The sequence below is a fragment of the Pogona vitticeps genome, chromosome 5 (genome assembly GCF_051106095.1).
Source record: "Pogona vitticeps strain Pit_001003342236 chromosome 5, PviZW2.1, whole genome shotgun sequence".
NCBI classification, from domain to species: domain Eukaryota; kingdom Metazoa; phylum Chordata; class Lepidosauria; order Squamata; family Agamidae; genus Pogona; species Pogona vitticeps.
This window is the reverse complement of record NC_135787.1, coordinates 164,447,940-164,470,888: the sequence shown is the minus strand read 5'-3', so window position 1 is coordinate 164,470,888 and position 22,949 is coordinate 164,447,940. Positions and strand designations below refer to the sequence as shown.

The 22,949-nt window shown below is 41.5% G+C and overlaps 1 protein-coding gene across 1 annotated transcript in view; it reads right to left on the bottom strand.

Annotated features, from left to right (window-relative positions):
- PDGFB (platelet derived growth factor subunit B) overlaps positions 1-20,778 on the bottom strand; it is a 46,146-nt gene extending 25,368 nt beyond the window's left edge. Inside the window, exons 1-2 of the mRNA XM_020787648.3 lie at positions 20,610-20,778; positions 6,934-7,979 (exon numbers count right to left, since the gene is read on the bottom strand). Of these exons, the coding sequence (XP_020643307.3) occupies positions 6,934-7,023 (90 nt within the window). The 5' untranslated portion in view covers positions 7,024-7,979; positions 20,610-20,778. The remainder of the gene's footprint in view (positions 1-6,933; positions 7,980-20,609) is intronic.
- Positions 20,779-22,949: the final 2,171 nt, after the last annotated feature.

The following is a 22,949-nucleotide window of genomic DNA, read 5'->3' as shown; positions in this document are numbered from 1 at the left end:
TGCACAAGCTGATTTAACCCCCAAGGGCCATTATTTCCATTGCTGGGAAAGATGCTTTTAACCCTAGTATTACCACATGGGTGGCCACATCTTGAAGAAATATATCCTTCCCCAAGGTCAGTAGAAATGTCTCTCTATACCTTGAAACTTGTTCTTCATGACAAATACCATATAAAGTGTTGTATTTTATGAAAGTTTTAAAATTTTGATTCTCCCACAGGTATTAGATTGCATTTTATATTTTAACCTCCATCACCACCACCATCCATTAGTATTAATGTGTTCCAGTCTCCACCCCTCATGCAGCAGCAGTCTGCAAACAAAAGGAAAGAGAAGGGATTTCCCCAGCAGTATGGTGCGTATGTAGATAGATTCTGGAAATAACTGTCATTCTCTCCTAAATCTACATGTCAGCTGATGAAGAAGACAGACATGTAGATTGGCTTGCTTCTTGAAGTGCCACCTTAACAACTTAACACCTCCCCAACATTCTGTTTAGTGTTACACACATACGTACTCTGATTGGTCTTGTTTGTTATCTGCTTTTATTCATTCACAAAGAATTTGTATCCAAAAGAACAACTATATTGGTACGCCTGATTAAAAACAAAATCACATTTACTTGGCCCCATTTCTGTTTATGTTATTTAAACATTATTTCACCTTTCATCCTGAATACATGTTCCCAAGATTCCTTCTCTTTAACCGAGCAGCACCTGAGATGGAAAATTAGCCTGCACATATGCTTACTGTGTGGTGTAGTGGACAGAGTGATAGACTAGCCACGCAGCCATGGAAACCCACTGAGGGTGTGGAACTGGTAAAGCCACACCTTAAACACCTCACTTACTTTGAAAGCTCTATTAGGGTCACTGTAAGTCAGTTCCAACTTGATGGCACAGAACACACATACAGTACTTAATCAAAAGAATGGATAAATGTAAAACCTGTAAATGTAAAGAAGTCTAGAGTAGAGAAAAGAATACTGTACTCATAAATTACAAGGAATCTTGATTGGATCAAAGTTTGTGTTACTTGTTTACCAATAAACATATCAACTCCCATACACATTAAATGTCTTCTAAACTACTCAGTGCTCATAAAATTTATTTATTTATTACATTTATAGCCCGCCTATCTAGTCATATAGACTACTCTGGGTGGGTAAAAGAGCACCAGTGGGTAAATAAAGACTATGCTTCCTTGCCCACAAGTGCAAAATCCAAATTTTTTATTTTCCTCTGCATTATGACATCAGGAGCACTTTCTCCCTCTGCAGCTGATAAAAAAATCATGCATAGTGTTCTGAGAGCGCCTACCATTAAAAAGTAAACAACGGGTGACTTCTTACAGAAATAAGAGTAACAGAATCAATGCTGCAGAGAGGGGGTGGGAGAAACCTCCCTATCATTCTGTACAGAGACAGAGATTTCCAGGAAAGCTGTTCCCTGTTTGGTAAAAAGATAAAAGTCTGGGGATCAGAATTTCTGCAACCTAATCTCACATCTAAGTGACAATGTAGCATGTGTGCATATTTATGAGAGTACGTGCTGAGGGATGAGAATACAAAGTATGATTAAGCCAAATGGAATGGGGCACATTTCCGTTGAAACCTACATTACATGAACTGTCAAGGAAAGGGGGAAAATGTTTACTACTTGGACAAAAAATACAATTGGCCACACACACATAATCATAGCACAGCCCACCTCTCCAACTCTTCCCTTTATACCCTGAATAACAATGGAATGGCCATGGAAAGGAAGGCTTCGCACCCACCCACTCTCTTGTGGCTATACACAGCCTGACTGCAATGAAGAAAGATTGATGCCAGTTTGGTGGTGGGAGTTTTAAGGGAAGAGAAACTCCCTACTTCCCACATCTAGTCTCACTGAGATGTTTCTGAATCACTGAGAATCACTGAACCAATCTGGAAAGTGTTTTTCTTTTTCTTTCTTTCTTTTCTTTTCTTTTCTTTTCTTGGTGTCCTTTCATCTCTCTCTCTCTGAATATTTTCTGCTAGCAAATGCAATCAGGAGTATGATTAGGATATGCAGAGTCCAGTAGAAGAGAGTGGAGGAAGACTTCCAACAGAGCAACCACGGACTCAGATCTAGTCCTTTTTTATACTGTACAACTAGCACATCAGGGAGACAAAGGAGAGAGAGAGAGAGAGAAGGGTCACTGAAGTAGTCATCTCACACAGCTTCATCATAGGGCCAGACAGGAAAGAAGAAGTGCTACTGGGATTCCTTGAGATCTTCTGGACTATAACTAATAGAAATCCTGGCTAGCACAGCTAGTGGTGAAGGCCTCTGGGAATTTTAGTCCAAGAACATCTGGGGACCCATGGTTGAGAATCACTGAACTCAACTGTGCTTTACACCCGAGGAAGCTATGCATCAGGGCATACTCTGAAACAGACATGTACAGAACTGACCTGTGCTTTGTATGCCTAACTGATCTTGCAGTGAGGCTTACTCATAAGTAGACATGTTTAGGCTAGATTTATGTTCCATGAGAAAACTGGTAACAATTGACGCCACTTACTTTGCTTGAGTCTCACCCCTTGTCCTTAGGTCTCCCCACGAGATATGGTCCTCTGGACCTTGATTCATAATAATTTGGGGAACCCCTTGAAGTAGTAATGTGCTTTCTCCAACTGTCATTGATATTGTGATCATTTTTCTCCTCTCCCCTGCTCCATAGCGCTCCCGTTTTGTCTTTTGATTCAGGGAAACTTCACTTGTTATGCCACATTTCAGTGACAACTATACACTTCTCAGGGCAGAGGCTCTGCCTTAACTTATTTCCATTAGCTGTCTTACATACCTGGGGGTGCTAAGAGACAAGATATCATAGTGCTCTATAGAGATGCTTACTGACTTTATGATGATGTTTGCTGATACAGCATCTGCGTAACTGTAAGACTAAGTGGATGATTCTGTAATTGTAAGCATTTACAGCATGTTTGTTTTAATAAGAAATGGGCAACATTTGAAGGGTTTATTCTTCCCACGAATTACATAATAGTCACCGTCAAACAAATTCTTTCTTGTCACCTTGACATTTACCTAGATAATCAAAAGTTGAATACTTAATAATTTTAAAAGCAAATATAATCTTTATAAGCAAACATAAACCACACAAGTGGTACTTATTAAAATGTTTATATTCTGACACAGCTCCCCAAGCATGAAACACATGGAACTTTACTCTGGAGCACATGCAACAGCATCTGACAACAGTCAACATTTTAAAGCAAACCCACAATTTAAATAACCACATTATTTATAATAGATTCTATGGCAGGAATCCTGTTGCACAGCTGTGCAAATGACATAACTTTTAGAGGTGAATTGTCATAGATTCAGAAATTTTGATAAACCTTATCTGTTGCACACTGATTTGCACAGCCCTGTATGTCTTCAGAGATTTAATTTATGGCAGTTTGCTTCCAAAAGCTGTGCCATTTGTATGCACAGGATTTCAGCCTGGATTCATATCTGAAAATTTATAATTGAGAACATATTAAAAGCACATCACAGGATACGAGTTCTGTGTGTATCTACCCTGAAGTAGAAAAAAAGTATGTTGTAGTATTGTGAAGTACATCAACCTGATCAAACAATACACTAGGTAGAGTACTGAACTGCACAATCCATTTGAAGTAGAATAGAAACAGGGGTCATTTTTGGTATGTTTAATCAGAAACAAGTCTGTGTTCAGTGGACCTTACTCCCTACGTGTTGAAAATGATTGCATTTTAATAGATACGGTATTATAACATCAAACATGCTACATGAGCCAATGAATGCCTATTACGAATATTCAGGTACCTGCTACGTCATTGCAAGGCGAGCCTTGGGCCATAGGTCCCTTACCCTGAATAAGTAATGGGCACCATTTGTTCCTTGCTTTAGGAAACAAACTACAGTACTTGTATCACAGACCTCCTAGAAAACTATCTACCAACATCTTAGCACTCTTCCTTCTAGATGCTTAGAGCGGGAAACAAGGAGTAAGCCCCTTTTATTGTCATTAGTCTGTGACATAGGTGAGCAGAGTTATTGACTGCTTCAAGTTCTCCTGAGGGGGCGTTTCCCAGCTGAACAAAATTTGGAATCAGGAATCCTTAAGTGAGTCAAGTCCACGTCCAATATTGTTTACATAGGAGCCTCAATGTCATGTTGCGGTTTTTAAAATGTTCTCTTGTCTCCTTATATATTAAATACACTACTCTACAGATTCCTTCCAGACAAGACCAGTTAGCCAGGCTGAACCATTCCCTAACAGTCCTTAAACATGCAGATTGTGAATATGATGGATATATTAAAACTCAGGCGCCCTTCCAGGAAAAGAAGAGAAAGTAACGATTACTCAGGCTGGCCCGCAATACACAATAACAGAGTAGGGAAGCGCTCACAAGGAGCAGGTCTGAGTGCAAGTAACGCCTCAGGAAAGGAGCTTTTCGGGGGGGGGACTCGGGGTGTGCCTCGTTGCTGATCCCTGTGAAGGTTCGGCCAAACAAGAGAAGGGAAAGGTTTCCCCCTCGCGCAGCGCTTTCTTCTGGTTCGGCCGCCGGGGAAGCGGGGGGGGGGGAATAAATAAATAAAAATAAATAAAAGAGCCTGGCACCCCTCCTTTTCCTGCGACTAGGTAAGCCGCGAGCGAGCGAGCGAGCGAGCGCCGGGGCGGGCCCGGCAAGGCCGGCTTCTCCTCCGACCACCTCGGGGCGGGAATATGGAAGGAGGGCGGCGAGGCGCGCGTGACGCGCTACCTGCTCCTCCTCCGAACCGAGCACACACACGGAGAACAAAAGAAGAATTCTTTGCACAGGTTTGTGGGCACAACAACCTGGGGCTTGGCAACTTCCCAAGCTCTGGCTCCAGACTCCCTCCTCCTTCGCCTCCTCCTCCCGAGGGACTAGCACTTTATTTATTTATTTACTTAGTAAATCGGTGGATGCCTCGATTGCCCCTGAAACAGCTCAGTGGGGGGGGGGGGGGAGAAGCGCTCTGCACATGTTTTGCAGGGTTTTCTCGCTGCTTATCAGCATTTGCAGGATTGGAGCCCTGGCTTCCTCATCTGTTAAGACTTGGTGCCAATAGAGGCCTCCTCCGATTGCCCTTTTCCTGCTTCTTATTTGAAAAGGGCGGCGTGGAATCGCGGATCGTTTGTTTATGTGGGCCGGTACCACGTCCCGAGTTCTCTATAAATAAGGTTATTGCAGCTCCAGTTTTTCCTCCCTGCCTTTCCTTCTGTTGTTTGCCCCCCAGCTCATGGCGAGGAGGAGCCACGAAAACAAAAAGTTTTTCAGATGGATGTTCCTCTGGCCCTCCCATACAGCTGTGCATTTCCAGACAACCTGTTGTGCCTCCGTTGCCGGGTGTTCCTCCGACCCCTTCAGCTGTAAGGACGCTCTTTTGCTCGGCACACTTGCATAGATGAGGGTATGTTTCGGATTCCCTTGGTAGACCAATAAAAGTCAGTTTGTATTGGGGTAACATAGCCCTGCATTCTGGAGTTAATCTGAAATAATTATTCTTGCTTCTTTGTTTACAAATAGGGATTGGAATCTTCCCTTGTTATATTAGCGTGCGTTGGCTGAAAGACTTGAGGGAAAAAAAATCTAAACTCTTATTCTGTTTGTGTTAAAGAGAACTTAATGCACATCAATTAAATGCCAGGATCAGCCTAAGTCTGCAGTGAGGGGTTCGTACCCCATTTTTTCCTTGTAGTATAAGATCAGGATAGCACTGCACATCAAGAGTTCCAGTCAGAAGTGGTTGCATATCTGAGGTTGTTCTGTCTGATCAATGTACAGTTGGCAGGCATGGCTTTAAATAAAAATTCGAGGGAAACAAGGCAGCCGTAGCCCTTTTAAGAGCTCCTCCTTAGTCTCGTCTCCACATTCCCTCTCTATCCTCTTGGGTATTTCTTTGGAACTGTTACAGGATCCTTCCTACAGCAGCTCCAACTTGGAACAGCTGGGAAACTATGTCCTCTGCTAGCAACCCCTGGTTGGTATTCAGCTGCCAGCCAAAACTCTGCAATATCCCATTCCCTTTAGTCTGACCTCCCCTCTTGGGAGTGAGTGGGGGGAGAGAGAGAGAGAGAAAACTATTTGCACTTTCCCATTCAGACTGACTCCCCCGGGCATCATAAGATATACGGCAGACTCTTCTCCATTAACTACCAAAGACTCTCCCACACTCATTGCAGCAGGTACTTGGGCTGAATTCCTAAGAAGGATTATCTGATTTCATCAAAGCCTGATCTCGGTTACCCTTTGGGGCAATCTGATATGATACACTTTCTGGAAGAGATCCCTTGCCTTTGGGGAGCCTGCAAAAACCCTAAGATATCAGTTCTTTAGCCACCAAGTTAGAAGGTCTGCCATGGGACCGTGCCAGTAAAACCCCCAGTAAAATTTATGGGTGGGGGGATTCAAAAACATTGAAACAATAATCAGTGTGCATTAATCACATGCGGTCATGTTTGTTAGGCATATAGTAACTCTGAAGATCAGAAGAGTTGGTTTGCATAATGAGGGTTCTGCAATGCCTAAACATTAGGTTGAAGAGCAGTCATATTTTTGTATATAAGTTCTCAGGGGTATTAAGAGACTGCATGAATTGTCCTTGCCTAGCCTAGACAGAACCTCTAAACCAGAACCAGAATGCTTGTTTTTGTTTGTCTAAAAATTAAGACTATGATCTTACACTTCCTGAGAAATAAAGTACCATGACTTCCAAATAAACATGCATATAATTAGTTGCATAGCTGTCAGTTGCTAATAGTAAACATTAGGTTCAACAGCTCATATTCTAGGAAGCAGAATTTCTTTAGCTGAGATGTTCAGATTTTAAAAATCAGGACATAAGTATACTTAAATTATTTCATATTTTAAAAAGTTAGTTCATTACTTACCTCACTGCTGATGAGTGGCAGGTACCAGAGAGACACGAAGAGCACTCCGAAATTCATGCCGACTCCAATCCCCAGAAGTTCCAGGCACATTGAAGGAGAGTAGTTTTTTAAAAAGAAGAAATAAGATTCCTATTCTTCGGGGCACAGAGGTGAGAGAGAGTGCATCTGCTTTTAGTCTGTGTTGTATATCATACTCAAGGGATTCGGTGCTCTTTCATTTCTCCCCCAAAGACTTCTGATCTTCTCCAAAAGAAAACCCAAGGCGTACTAAGTAAAATACCTTTTAAAGGCCCTAAGGAAAAGAATAATAATAATTTTTCTGCCTTTTCTGTAGAGGAGAAAAAACATAAGTATATAAAAAATGGGAAGTTTTCCTCATCAAAAACTTGCACATTTGAAATAGATCTCTCCCTCCATGCACTACTTTTGCACAAGAAGTCTCTCAGTATTTATTTCCCTTTGATTTTGCTGCCCACGTGAGCTCCGCTCTTTTCTTAAGATGAAAATATCTGCTGGCAAAAGCAAGGTTATTTTCAGTATTCCTTCCAAATGTTAAGCTTCATGATGTTGAAAACAGTAGAGGAAGAATTAAGGTCTTCTCATCTCTCCTCTTTTTTCCCCCTTTCACTTCTTAGATCGCTTCTTCCCTGCTTTCCTGTGTTTGATTTGAATCTCTTCCTTAAGTTAAATGAGGCTTCTTTCCAAAGAGCATTGGTAGCTTTGGTCGATGGGTGAGAGTTTGCGACAGGTGAAGAAATGACTCTGGTGGAGCAGTGGGTGTGGGTGCACGCGTGTGTGTCTGTGTGTAGTCTTGCGGAGCCTCAAGACTTGAATTGCTGCAACTGCTACTCTTGTACCGTCCTGCAGCAGAAGAAAAAGAATAGCTCTGCTCCCTTTGGAAGAATGACAGGAGACAGCACTGTGGAGAGAGCTGGTTTGGGTCTCTAGTCTGTGAGAGAGTAAGGTGCGAGCATTTCAGTTCTTTCTTTTAAAGGAGAAGAGCAAAAGAGAAAGGGGTGGAGACAACTTGCAGCAACTCCTCTTGGCTATGAATCAAAGAGAGAGGAGGGGAAAAATAAGGCAGTTTTCAGTACTCACCATCTACTTTTCTTTTAAAAAAATCAATAGCAAACAAAGTAAGAATGCAGAAACTTTCAAACAGGAGAACCTGGGAAATTCTATTCCTTCAGGACAAAGGGAGGGAGGATGGTTCTTATTGGAGCCGAGTTGCACGGTGCTTTTGGCTGCTAAGGTTGTCTCTTGAAGCTCAGACATTTTCAGAGACAAGATTAATTTGCGTTCTTTCAGTTCTGCCACCTCAGTGGTTCTGGAAGAAGAGAGAATTTTTAATATCTTTGATCTATCTATATATGGAGAAGAGAGCCAAGGAAATTTAAAAGTTGTTAGAACAGGATCGACATCACAGTTGGCACTTGGCATGACTCTCCGTGCTGGAAGGCATTTTGTTGCATGATAATTTCCACAATGTAATAAACATTCAAGCACTTGAGAGTTGAGCCAGCAGGTATTGCTGGGGAAGTAGGGGCAATTAGGTAATAGGTGCGAGTAAGGCAAGAATCATCATTTTCTATTAAATTAACAGCAGAACAGCGCCATTTCCCCACTTACCTCAGTTGTGTTTAATGTTGAGTTTTCTCTCCTTGGATTCACATAGGGGTGATTCTAGAAAATTATAGTTGCCTGTTCTTATTATATATTGCTGGTTGTGCTGTTCAATCCAAAACCTATCTGGCAAATCTCCAAGATCCTTCTCTGCTCTTTCTCTGTCTCAGACGTTTATATGCACCAGCCTGAGATTATGTAAATTGCCCTGAGAACAATTTGTTATAGGGCAACTAATAACTTGAATGAATGAGTTTGTTTTAAAATGAGTCAGACCATTGGTCTATTGAACCCAGTATTGAGCACTCTGATGGTTCTTCAAGATTTTTCAAGGAGAGGGGTTTTTTTATACATAGGTAGTTACATTTTTATATCTCACATTTCTTTCAGCCAGCTCAAGGCATCACACGTCTCACTTTCTGCTCCCCTCTTTATCCTGTGAGGTATGTCTGGCTAACAGAGTGACTAGTCCATGATTGCCTAATGGTTTAATGGAGACTTTTCCAACCTTTTTGTCTATAGTTCTTAAACTGGACATGGCAGAGATTAAACCTAACGCAAATAAAACATACATTTTTATCCCAAAGCTATTGCTTTGCAATTTATGAGTTTCACAGTTTCTATGTTTTCTTATTATTGCTCCTTTGCCTTCACAAACAATTGTTTTTAGAACATCTCTCCTGTATATGTGTCTTCTGTGACAGCCTGTTAATGTGTAAGTCTGTCTCTAAGATGGGCAGAACTAGGAGTTCTGCATGAAATGGCTGTAAACTGAGTTCTAGTTGTTTTCAATAAGCTAACTGTGTTTGTCTCAGTGCATGTAGGAAATATAAAAATCATCAAGTTGTGGCACCTTAAAGATTGCAGTTCAACTTCTTCAGATATATTGTGCAGAAACAGGCTCTCTTTGCCTAAGAAAATGGATTGCAATCTGTGAACGTTTACACTGAAATGAACTGATTTCTGAGGATAAATTTGTGTCTAAATGTGTACTCTGTGGCACCCTTTTCTATCATTCTAGTTGTTTGTCTCTGCCCTTTATATAACCCACTTATTGCATATGGTCCTGGATTCAGCTTCTGGGCTTTGGGGTTCTTGTAGAAAATACTATGAATTTGAAACCATATAGACCATATGCCAGTGCCCATAGTTGATTCTCACAGGTGTTCTAGGGTTTCCTGATGCTTCTGAACTGGCTTAGTGCACTTCCCATTTGTGGAATTTGCACTGTGTTGTGCATGCACAGACATATGCATTTAAAGCATCTCTCTGCATTTCAGCTGGATCTGAGCATTGTGTCAGTTCTGTAGAGCAGCCATTCTCAACCTTTTTTCAGCCATTGCCATAAACACAATATGAAAGAAATATAGGCCTAATGAGGATTGTATAAATTGCATAACAAACCTTATCAGATTGTGTGTGAAGAATTGTTTCCAGTCTGTGCCCCTCTTTAAATGTCCTAGGACCTCCCAGGGGGCCATATGGCCCCTGTTGAGAATGGCTGCTGTAGAGAATAACCTGGAAGCCGTAGCCATGATGAGTTGTTGCCAACCCCTTTTATTTGGAGGAAGAACCATGTATTGGCTTGTCTTTCATCTCTTCTGGAGATTTCACCTTCAGTGTTTTTTCCTTCAAATGTCTGCAACTAAATTCAAGAAAGCAGTGTCTAGTGGCTCTATTTCTTCCTCTTTTTGCTATGCCTGACAGGAATGAAATGACCAGGTCAGCAAACAGCACCCAGCTAGGAGGGACTGTGCATAGTGATTATACACTATATCAGAGCTGCTGCAACAACTACTTCCAGATTCATAGTGACTGGAACTGGGATGACAAAGTGAATCCAATTCCTTGGGGATGGTAACAACTGGAGGCAATATCACAAAGTGCAGTTGTTAGGGAGGGAGTGTCCTCTGCTGCTGGAAGTATGTTAGGTTCTTCAGACCTCTGCCTTGTTGTCTGTGGCTAGCAGCCCCTTTGGTTCTGCCTTGTTGATGTTCCCCAGGGTTTATACAAACAGCTTGGTGCAAGGAGTGGTTGTACAGTATTGTGACAAAAAGATCTTTAAAGTCATCTTGTGGCTCTTCAATGGGCATGAGTGTCGGTACTCATTCCAGGATGAGTTGGGTAGCAGAGCAGTGCTCAACCTGTTTGTTCTCTGGATGTTTTGGCGTCTCTCAGATGCCATGGCCAGTGGCCAGAGACTCTGAGGAGTTGTAGTCCAAAACATCTGGAAGTGTGACCCATTGATATTATACTTTCTTTTCAAACATACCGCAGAAAAGGAACCATGATGACTCCCTAATTTAGCTTTGAGAAAACCTCATTCTGCTGTTAAAAGATGCTGTTGCTGAGCCCCACTTTCTATTTTGAGTCCTTCCACTTGTCATTTGGTGCTTTTTTTATTTATTATTTTTGACCACCGTGTCCTTCAGCCAAAAATAATATGGGCAGTGATAGATTTTGAGCTAATATAATCAGGGATGAAATAAGAAATACTTTAGTTTAGATTATATGGTAGTTACAGAGAGGAGTTCTTTAGTCAGTTACATTTAAAGGCGAGTACGGTAAGACTGTATGAGTATATGAACATCCGCCAAGTAAGCTCATTCATATACACACTATCCAAACAGTTCACTTGTTAATGGATGACACAGCTTTCCCATTCTCCTTTTCTGTCACACAGATTTAACCAGACACATGTTGGATTAGAGTGTGTGCTCTAATTTCAGCATTATATTCCTTCGGGATTTAGAAATATGTTATACTGCATAAACTAAGAACCTTGTCAGAAGGCAGATATCTTAGGCTAAGCAGATGGCCTGTGGGTTTCAGCTGTAGCTAGCCATCAGCCAGCAACATCAGGATTTCATTCTGGTTAAAAAAACACACATTTAGGGCTAGGAAAGTTACTTTTTTTGGACTGCATCTGGCTGGGAGGGTGCATAGAACTGTGGTTCCCAAAAGAGTATTTTAAAAGCTTTGCTCTGACCATTGTGGTGCCTCAGAACATTTACCCTGTGCATCTTGAAGACTTCAGTACTGTCTGGCTTAGCCATTTGTTTCTCAAAATACTTTATTTTGATTAAATGTAGTTGATGTTACTCATAATTCAGAGGTCTATGTTGCCATTTGTATTCAGAACAGAATGCTGTACAGGCCACCATTACTGTGGGAGATCTGATAATGATGGCAAGCCATTTGATAAGAAATGTATTAGTAATGTAGAAGTGTTTTGGAAAAACTTAAATTACCTTTTTTCTTAACCTATTCACACAGTGTTGGCTCAAATCCTCTTGTTTAGCATAGTAAGTAGCAGTAGAATAGGTCTATGGAATCAGCTGGGATTTAGAAATTCAATTCCTCTGTAAGTTCCATTGATTTGAGTGGGCCAACATTGCAATTTACTAAGCTAAAATAAATTTCAACCACATGCCCACCAATTCAGTGACAGTTTAGCCTTTGTTTACTTTGTCTGCAGTGTCCTCCAGGGCTTCATTTAGTCTTTCCCAATTTTAAAAGGACTACATGAGATCCTCTGATTGCTTAGGAGGCTTTTCTCTCAGTCTCACTAACATCAAATTCTGGAACTAACCGTCAAGAACAGCTAGACTGGTACCATCTCGGTTACCATTTAGCTGGCAGGTAAATGTTTTCTTATTCAAAAAGGCACTTGACGTGTAAGATGATCTCCTATGGATGCAGGGTTTGAAATAGTGATATTTGTGACTTTTAACTCCATAATCCCGTAGTCAACAGAGCCAGTGACCATGCTGACTGGGGAATTCTGGAAACTGTAGTTCAGAAAAGTAACTTTTCAAATTTATCTGTCAGATTCCATTCTGGAATGCTGGAGCATAACTGCTTCATGGGTGGACTTTGCATGCCAGTTATGTGTTCTGCAGTTGAGTTGTGTAGTTGGTGTAGTTTGGCAGCAATGTGCACAACGGTGCTGTTATACAAGCGGAAAAGACAGGCTTCCTGGCTATAATGGGGGTCTATATGATGACGTGCTGGCAGTATCTTTTCTTGTTGTGGTTGGTTGGTGTATTTATTTATTAACATAAAGGTGGGATGTATTAAATAAAAATAGATGGAAAAAATGAAGAACCAAATCAAGGACCTTCTCCTGCAAATTGTGTGCTCTACCATCAATTTGTGGACCACCATTCTTAAAGAATAACAAATCACTAAGATGTCTTAAGGGATAAAGCCCTTATTTTGTTCATTGTCACCTGTTGACAAGTTTGCTTGGCAGAGGAGATTTGCTGTGGAAAACATCAGCTGTGGTCCAAACATAATTTGTTAGGAAGCAAGTCTCAGTTGAACTCCCTTGAGCTGATTTTTTGAATCCAAACTACACAGGCTGCCAAACATTTTACATGAAGTTTCACATGTATTTTTGTATCCACGGTGTACAAGATGGGGAAAATTAGCCTGCTCTGTCACCCCCATGATTTGAATGGATGTGTCTTTCTCACAAGCTGTTCCTTTGGACAGTAGAAGAGCTTCTCCCACCCAGTGCTACATACTGAAAGTAAAGATACAGAAAAATTCAAGTGCATTATTGTTTGACCAGGAATAAACATACAGTATTTAGGATCTGGCTGGTAGAACGGAGCCCATGTATCATGTATAGAGATAGTCACCCATCAAAGTCCCAAAAAGGAAGTTTGTCAAAAATGCACTGGTTTGTTGGCTTGGGTTGATTTGAGGTCATTGGTTTGGGTGGGTTTGTCAAAAGTGACAAATCAAAATGAACCGAATTAACAAACATTGTGAGTGATTTTTGGTTTGTTTGGTTCATTTGCCCATTTTCTCCCCCCTTGCCCGCAACAGTCTGCTCTTGTCAATCAGAAGGACTAGGCAGCCCTGGGAGAGATCTAGAGACTATTGGATTGGCAGGCCAGGCAGCCAAGTGCACAGCACAAAGGGCTTCGGGGGAGTTGCTTGCTCATATTTATAAGACCAATTCACAGGAATCATTTCCACCTCAGAGCCGCTTCTGCTATTCAGAGAAACCCTTCTACCTTGGAACCAGGTTAGCTCAGATTTCAAGAGGCACATTGCTTCCCTTGTCAGGCAGATTGTCTCCCTCCACCCACCCATTGTGACCACACAATGACCTCTCTACCCCAGTTTAGACCTTCAGTGTGGCGTTGTCCATGGGGTTTGGGGAAAGGGCATTGGCCCTCCCCAGTCCACCTTCTAATGAGCAACATCCTGTGTCAGGGTCCCTGGAGGGAACCACTGCTGAAAGTTTCTCCCAAGTCAACTGCTAAAGGGCACTTTCCCAGGGAGACCTGCTTTGAGGATGTACAACTTGGACATCTGAAATTCAAACTTCGCCATACTTGGAGGGGGTGTAGAAGAGCATCAGGAGAAGCTTATCTGCAATTCTGTTGTCTCTAGGTGGTTGGGGGGCATTCTAGGGCTCCCAAATGTCTGAACCAAAATGAATCAATTTGTGATTCATTTTTTTCAAAGGTTCGGGAAGTTCGTGGACTTCAGCAAATCACAACTGACTGCCATTTTGCTGGTTCATGCCCATCTCTAATCATGTACAGTACTGACTGTTCCCCCCATCTCCTGCTGGACCCAGTAGCTAGATCTGAGGTACATATCACTTATGTGTACAGGATAGAGAGAAAACCTTTTAAAAATGTGTACATCCATTGAGACAATGTAGCATGACTTACAATAGAAAATTTTGCTTTTTATTCTGTTGGCTGCAATCCTGTTGTATATATCTACTGGTGTAATGCCTTAGGTATAACTTTCAACAGCAAATTGCTGCAATTTAAGAGGTCAACGTAAGCATTTCCTATTGCCCACCTGAGTGGTATATGATAGAAAATGCTTGCATTAACTTCTTAACTTCTAGCTATTTTGCCACTAAAATTTACACTACTGGCATAACAGGATTTCAGCCATTATTTTGCTACCTGTTTCCAGCTAGATTTTTATAGCCTCCTGGATTATATTTCGGAAAACATCAGATATTATAAGTAGTGTAAACAATTTGGAATTTTAACTGAAGAAGCCCAAAAAAGTTGTATATTCTTTTTCTTTGACATTGGTTGTTCTTTAGTGGTTAATAGTGTTTTATGATATGTCTGAGTATTATTATTGTATACTGTTTTATGTGTTTTCATGTTTTGAAAAATCATTTGCATGTTTGACTCCAACTGAGACCTGTGGGTTTGCAGCCTTTTAAATCTCTAGGGTGAGTGTGATTAAAAGTCCAGGGATTGACTTTTCACATGGGGTGTGATTTGGGCAAGCATTTTTGGAATACAAGTCCCAGAATCCCCAAGATAGTGTGGCCACTGACTGAGGAAGTAGCCGCGTTGGTTATTGGATGGAAAAGGAGAGCTAGGGTAAAATGATAGAAAGAGAGGATGCTCCTCACTCAGTTTTCCTTCAGGCCTATCTCACTGCTTGCTTTGGTTCAATTCACCATTTGTTTATCTCACCATTAGATTGCCCAAAAGGGAACATGGCCCTCACCAGAAAAAAAAGTGGCCCCTTCCTACTTGAATCCATCTTTTAAATATGCAATGTATTGCAAGTTTTTTATCCTTCTAATTTTTTGTAACCTGCCCTGTAATAGCTTAAAAAACAGAGCACATATTTGATAGTGTGCAGGGACGTGGTGGCACTGTGGGCTAAACCGCAGAAGCCTGTGCTGCAGGGTCAGAAGACCAGCAGTTGTAAGATCGAATTCACGCGACAGAGTGAGCTCCCGTCACTTTATCCCAGCTCCTCACCAACCTAGCAGTTCAAAAGCATGTAAATGTGAGTAGGTAAATAGGTACCACCTCAGTGGGAAGATAAAACAGCGTTCCCTAGTCACGCTGGCCACGTGGCAATGGAAATTGTCTTCGGATAAGTGCTGGCTCTACGGCTTGAAACGGGATGAGCACCACCTCCTACAGTCAGACACGACTGGACTAAAAATGTCAAGGGGAACCTTTACCTTTAATTACATATATATTCTTTTATTATATATTTGTTTGTTTCTTGTTTATTACAGTTGTAGGTTACCTTCTGATTAGATCAGTCCTCGTAAAGTGATTATGCAATCCGTAGTTTTAACATGTGAGAAAAAGTAGCAAATGACCCTCCCATGTTAGACAAAGCACCAGGTAACTACATTATTGTTCCATTTGGCTGGGATCCTGTGTATATCTGAATAGGAGTGACTGAAGTGTGAATTCTGCTGAACCATCTTACTTCTGAGTAACTTACTCAGGTGTGTGTGTTTTTATAAAGCTACCTGTGACCCCCCCTGAGAATGCTTTGGTACCCCCCAAGTTTGGAAACTGTTCTAAAAGATTTAGTCCCAAAAGAGTAACTTTTCCCATCGCTGGTGCACAGTCCAGGACAAACCTACCAACAATGGGGGATATCTAAAGAACAAAACTGTCAGAAATCTCAGGTTATGTTTTTGAACCCTGGCACACTGTCTTTTCCATATCCGGCTAAATTACGTAGGAGCTCAGATGGGAAGAAGGTTATTTATTTATACATGGATAATGTGGGGTGGAATCTTTGGAACTACTGCTTTAACAGAGAAGTCAATACTTCTTCAGACAAAGAGGAAAAGGATGTTTGGAAACAGACCATCCACCTATAGCTCTGAATAGGTCTAGGGATAAATAATATTCAAAAGACTCTAAGGATTTCTGCGGCTATTTGTTAAACAGGGGAAAGGAACAGATTGTCTTTCTTCGTCAAATCTTCACAAGGTTTTGGCCAGATACTGGTATGGTATACAGCCCGATTCTATGAAGAGGTTAGCAAATATGTGCTTCCCATAAAATATTGTATAACTACAACTCCCATCACCCCTCATCATTGGAAAGACTGGCTAAGGCAGATGGCAGTCTCAGCAACATCTAGAGAACTCTTAGGTTTCTCATCAGTGTTCTGGAAAGCAATGGTAGATGTCTTTGGGGAGAGTCTTGTTGCTTTTCCAGAGTGTCATAGATGTATGGGAGCCAACACAATTCAGTGGCAAAGGAATTGAGCTTTGAAAGTGGGAAAAGTACAGGTTCAAATTTTTCCTGAGCTGAAAAATCAGAGTCTTTCAAGCATAACAAGTTTGCTTTAAATTACTTGGGGAGTTCATGGGTAGCAGTTTGAATAATTGCTATAAAATTGCATTTGCAGCAAAGGAGTTTATATTCCCTGTAAGCAAAAGAAGTTTCCTGTGTTTTCCAGTTAATATAAAATCATATCCTACATTTGCACCAAAGGGCTCCTTAGTAAGTAGAAGGCTGAGATCAAGATATTAGCGACATCCCTCTCTCCTAGAATTTTGTTTGCATGCAGATAGGCTACCTGATGATGCTTGTAATAAAAAGTGTCCAACTGATCCTCAGTAATGTGCCGTGAATGGCAGAAATTTCCAGCCTCTGCATTGTGCTTTGGAAATGATTGGGGTTTGCAGTATTTGAGGTGAGGCACTTTGTGGTCTTACCACAAAAATTAGGCTTGAAAGTCCCCATGCTCTGATCTCTTCCTTCAAGTTAAGATCCATTAATTACCTGATCATTGTGAAGGAAGACTAAACAAAATGGCCAGGGTGGCATGAAAAGTGTGATGGCTACATATGATCCATAGATCAAATTCCCTCCTTTTTGATAGGAGCCACATGAACCTTCCAGATCCAGAGAGACAGCAAGCCTCTGAATTACCCTGGTTGCTTAGGAACAACAACAGAAGAGCACTAATATAAGAAACAGGATGCTGGCTCTGGTCTGATCCAGCAGGGTTGTTCATGTACTGTATTCTTATATTGCAACCCAGTTTTCCCTTTTGTGAGATGGAAGTCATAGTCACATTGTGTGCCTGCAGGTAGTTGTGTAACTTAGGTTGTATATCTTTACCATTTACAGAGTGTAACAGAGTGACCAGGACACATCTGGAGGATTCTTCCCCGACTTCAATCTATCATTATTTTATAGTTGGCCATAAGCAATGTCCTTGATGAATCAGCTTGCTGCTTCTTTCCCTTGCAGTATATGATTAATATTAAATCTTGTAAGATTGTGGGAAGGTTTAAACTGAAATTATGTACAGATGCAAAGCATTTGAGCATGTTTCAAGTGCTGCATTAAGCAATATATTCCATTCCCTTTCATCATGGCAGCTAGTGCTCACATACTGTAGTGGCACTAGATGGCATGCATGATTTCTAGTCAGGCTTGGGAAATTAATATTATTTAACATTAGTAATATCCTATATACACTCTATCCATCAGTTTGGACAAAGGCGAATCAGAATGGGTAAGCTTAGGGTTTGTCCTTGTGTGTGTTTCCTTATATTAGTACAATCTGTTTTAAGGCACTTCGAAAGTTATTCAGTTGAATAATGGAATAGAAATCTTATTAACATAGAAATAATGTCCCAAGTAAACATTATGAATTTAGCACCTTGGAATGATCAGAATTTAGAAAGTTTTTTTAACTAGCTCCTAGAATTCCCTTGTGAAAGTGACAAAGAGTATATCTGCTTTAAGTGAATTTTTTCTACCTTTGGCCAAAAAAGCAGATTACCGCTGCAGATTCATTTATAATTCTAACTACTACTGTGAACCTTATTGTTCATATTCAGGGCTTGGAAAAGTATACCCAAAGGCATAGTTTTAGCCTTAAAGGCATTGTTGTAGCCTTAAGTGGAGGAGAAAAGGCACTGGATACTGTTGACATTGTATTAGTTGGATTAAAGAATTAAAGGGTGTTTGGCATTTGAATAGCTGGTCTTTATGCTGAATTCCAGGAACTGGAAGGATAAAAGAGGCCTCTGGGCTCAGAAGCCTTTTACTTTATTAAGGGGGGGAATCCTATATGCCACCTAGGTGGAGAGGTGCTGCATGATAGAAGATGTTGAGCCCTCATAGTAATCCATGTTTGGGTTGCTGCTGCCATAAAGCTTAAGTACAACTCTTTTCCTTGAAAGAGACTGATAGCGGTATCAGTGAAGGAACACTAAAACCAAATTTGAGGGCAAAAAAGATAATAGTTTCTCTGTAGCAGCAGAAATGGCTATCTTGATTCCCCCTTGCTCTTGTTCTGTATGGGAAGTGGTTCTTACTATTAATACTTCTCTGGCTAAAATCCTGGCAGGTACACTTAACAAATGACCAACAGCATCTTTCTGCCCATACCAATAGCTGTAGCTGCCAGAGTAGAGCATCCCATGCAAGTAAGCAAGTGTCCCCTTGCTAAAAAGTAGAACAGCTGCAAATCTTTCTCTTGTGTCTCCTCTGTCCTGTTTGCCATGGATGCTCCCCAGTTCTTCTCTGAATTATGCTGCTGTCCCCAGAGGTTGGAATCATGTAGTCCACAGACTGTTTGTGACCTCCAAGGCTGTTTTTACATACATACATGCACTGAGTACCTTGGAAAGCTTTACTGTTAAATTTTGAAGCAAATGAAGGGGGGAACCCCATTTAAAGCAGCAGTGTTAGCTGCTTATAGCAGCTTGGATAGCAATGCAATTAAAGGATGCAAAATATATGCTGCCAGTAGTAGGTCATGGTGGGATAATTTTGGCCCCCACTCCTGCTGAAATTGGTCATCCCTGCACTGTGCTTTTTCCTCCTGCAATGGTCTGGAGCAAGGGCTTCAATACACAATGAATCAAGCAGTGTGGAAAGATTGGAGTTTGGAAAAGTTCTCTTGACTCCTATCCCCAGAATCCCTCAGTCATTGTGGCCGGTAATAATTTTGTTTTTAATTAATGTTTTCAAGCTTTATCCAAGAAATCAGAAATCCTAGTATAACCAGGGATAAATAAATTGCCGAAGAATGTATGTCGAAACTGTTTTCTACAGCTTGTTATTCCATCCATGTCTCACTGTTCTCCAATGACTACAAGTTTCCCTCCCTACGTGGGAACTTTGCGTTCCATGAAGGTCATCTGCCCATGGAGCTTTGCAGATACTTTGCAGGCTCTCCTTCCTTTCTTTTTTATGTGATGTGCTTCTGAGGAATATAATGGAACCCAAGCCCTTTTCAGTATCAGGTGGAGTTCCCCATTCCAAACTTTTTTTGGCAGGAGGACCTCCTGCCCACTCACAGGCCCACCGGTGTCTGTAGAGGTGCCTGGGGCTTGGGACTGGCAGTATTGGGGTCAAGGCTGATGGAGCCTCTGGGGCTGACGGATTGGGGAACACCATGTATGTAAAGTGTTGGCATGCCCCTGTCCTGATTTCATTGGTCCCCTTGACGCGTGGGTGAAGCATGCACATCACAGCCAGGAATGGCTCTCATTGGTGGGCTCCAAAGATGTTTCTGTGGCCATTGGGGGAGGGGACAGGCATGTCTGATGTTTTGCGGGATGGGTACTCCTACTTTCTCCCAGACTGAGGACATAGTAATGGTTCTGCTGACAGAATGGCTGGAAATCTCCTTACCCCACACCTTCACAACACCATGGGAGTACGGGACTGCTCTTTAGAATTTCTCATGGGCGTCAGAGTGAGAGAGAGAGATATTGGGAAAATGTAAACCTCTCTCTCTAGGCTGCAGGTGACTAGTTTTCCTCCGAAAGATAATGTGCTCTGGTGCATGCATATTTTTAGGAACAAATGAGTTTTTTTTAAAAATCCTCTGCATAAAGGTACACATAATATTATTAGTTCCTTCACCACCACCCCAAGCTTCAGGACACAATGAAACTCTCCCCATGGTGAAGAGAATTTGATGATCTATAACCCCCCCTTCTTCCCCCTTCATCTTTTTCCTGTTTTGATGGAAGGAAAAATGTCCTGCTTTCCTTCTTTATTTTTCCATAGTGCCCAAATAGCATTGGAAAGGAATATCTCACCTTCAGCCTCTCCCTCACCAGCCCAAATATAACAATATATATATGTTTGCTTATGATGTACACATCACATCATATCCTGTTCTGGTAGGATATTAACATACTATTTCTCCCCCTAACTGAATGGTGGGGGCATTGAGCTCTCCATTTCCCCCCAATAACCATCACTACCCAGTCCCCCATCCCTCAGAATAGCCCACCCATTTCCCCCCCAACTCACCAGCCTCATGTCCTTCAGCTCTTCAGCAGTAGCAGCAGCAGCTGAGGAAAGGAAGGTTGCTGAACTAGAGTAAAAATAGACCCAGCAGTTACTCAGCTCTTGAGAACATGATGATATGACTCATGAGGTAAAATAAAGAGATGTGAAAATCAAAAGCCGTTGTTTCCCCTCCCCCTGCACGCACACACACACACAACACACACAAATGCACACTCACACATAAGCACACACACACTATACCCCACTCCATGGAAGCTTTCATGACACCTCAGATCTGAGGAGAAAGGAGGGGTTAATAACCCTTGAGTTTCAGAAATTATGTAGTGCCCAGGTCATCTCCCAGATGCAGGGAACCATCTGACTGACCCCAAAATGTGTTCACAGTTTTGCATAGTCAAGTGTGATTTTTTGCTTCAGTTTCTGTATTGTGCCTATAGTAGCTTTTTGAGGAGGAGGTCTCATGGTGTCCATTCTCTATTGTACCAATAGTGCAGGCTGAGTTGGAAGGGAGGTCAGATTAATTCATGGGCCCACATGGACAGCACTGCAAACTTTGATTTCCCTTTGCAGGGGAACATAGAAAGAAATAGGAGGCAGGAGATGATCACAAAGACTTTGCACTGTCTCAGGGCACATATATAAAGCAACAAAACTGGTTTGCGCACACCCCTTCACACCACATCAGTTCCCATCTCCACCCCATTGATATGTGTTGGGGTGCTTTACTAATACCATGCATGCAGAAATGCAGTTGCAGAGTCACTGAAAACAGACTTTACAGCCTCAAAGCAAAAGCTTGTATGAAACCTGGCTAATTTATGAGCACCAAGGATAGCAAAATATAATTTCTACGTTGCATATCAGGCAAAAATGTCCATTGCTTCTTGAAAAAGTTTTGTGTCACAAGCTCTTTACTACTATATTTAAGACAACAGTAGGGGAACTTTCAGCCCTTGCTTCTTTTGTTGTTACCGCAGATCACTTGATCAGCAATAAAAAAGGTACGTAAAGCTCAGGAAATAAATACCCTCTTTCCCTGAAAATAAGACCTAACCTGAAAATAAACCCTAGCATGATTTTTCAGGATGCTCGTAATATAAACCCTACCCCCCAAATAAGCCCCAGTTAAGTGAAACCGCGCCCTCCACTATTGTGCAGCAACCAGAAGAAGATGAGTTGACTGTATTGGAGTAAATGTAGATTGATGTAAATGAAAAGAAAAAAAATCCCCTGAAAATAAGCCCTAATGCATTTTTGGGAGCAAAAATTAATATAAGACTCAGTCTTATTTTCGGGGAAACACGGCATGACTAAGTTCAAATTTACAATCTGGGAAGATGTTGCTTTGTAGCCCAGAAAGTTTTTAAATGGAAGTAAGTTTTGTCCTCGGGCTTCTTCTAGGTACCTAGATTTACGCAATACTTCACACGACTAAAAGCTCTTGTGCTAAGGCATACTTCTTACTGGATATCTTTGAGGCAGAGGCATGTTTAGTCGAAGAATGTCCAAACTAGTAAAAAGTACAACTAGATCCACCACCACCACCCACCCACCATCAGTCTCAGCTGCTGTTATATAGTGCCCGATTTAACCCTGGGACTGAAACCCCTCCCTGGAAAAACATTCCCACTTGTGGTGTAAGGGGTACCACTGTACATTTGATTTTAACTTTATTTGCTCAGTATCAGGGTTGGTGTTGAATCTTTAAAGGTCAGTTAATTCATCACCACCAGCACAACACAGGGGTTATCTTTAAACAGCTCACTGTTTTGAACCATTAATGTACGCTAGTGCAGCATTAGAAGAAACTTCTTAATGGTAAGACCTGTTCCACTGTTCAATACACTGCTTTCAGAGATGATAGATTCTCTTTTGCTGGATGTATTTTTAAGATGAGGCTGACCAACCATCTCTCAGGAATGTTATCTTTAAAAGATTCCTACATTGAGCAGGGGTTGGGCTGGATGACTTCAAATATCATTTCCAGCATTAAAAATTCATGAGTGGTTTTTTTGGTTGTTTTTGTTGTTGTTTTGCAGATTTGTTTTTTTTTAACTATCCCACTGTGAATGAATTTTTGAGAGATATCATGGAGACTGCCTAATCCATGCAGTGAGCCTTTCCTGATCCACGTGGGGCAGTTTCTAGTAGTGTCCATATGGTGGCTATACTGTGTGTGAGTCTATAACGTACGGTGGACCCTCGACTGACTTACAGACGGCCCCACTTACAGACTTTTCAAGTTACAGACTTCTCTGGCTGCAAAATTTAGGTTCGACTTGCAGCCAGAGAATCGACCTACAGACAGGGGGAAAAATGGAACAAAAACGGCTGCTTACG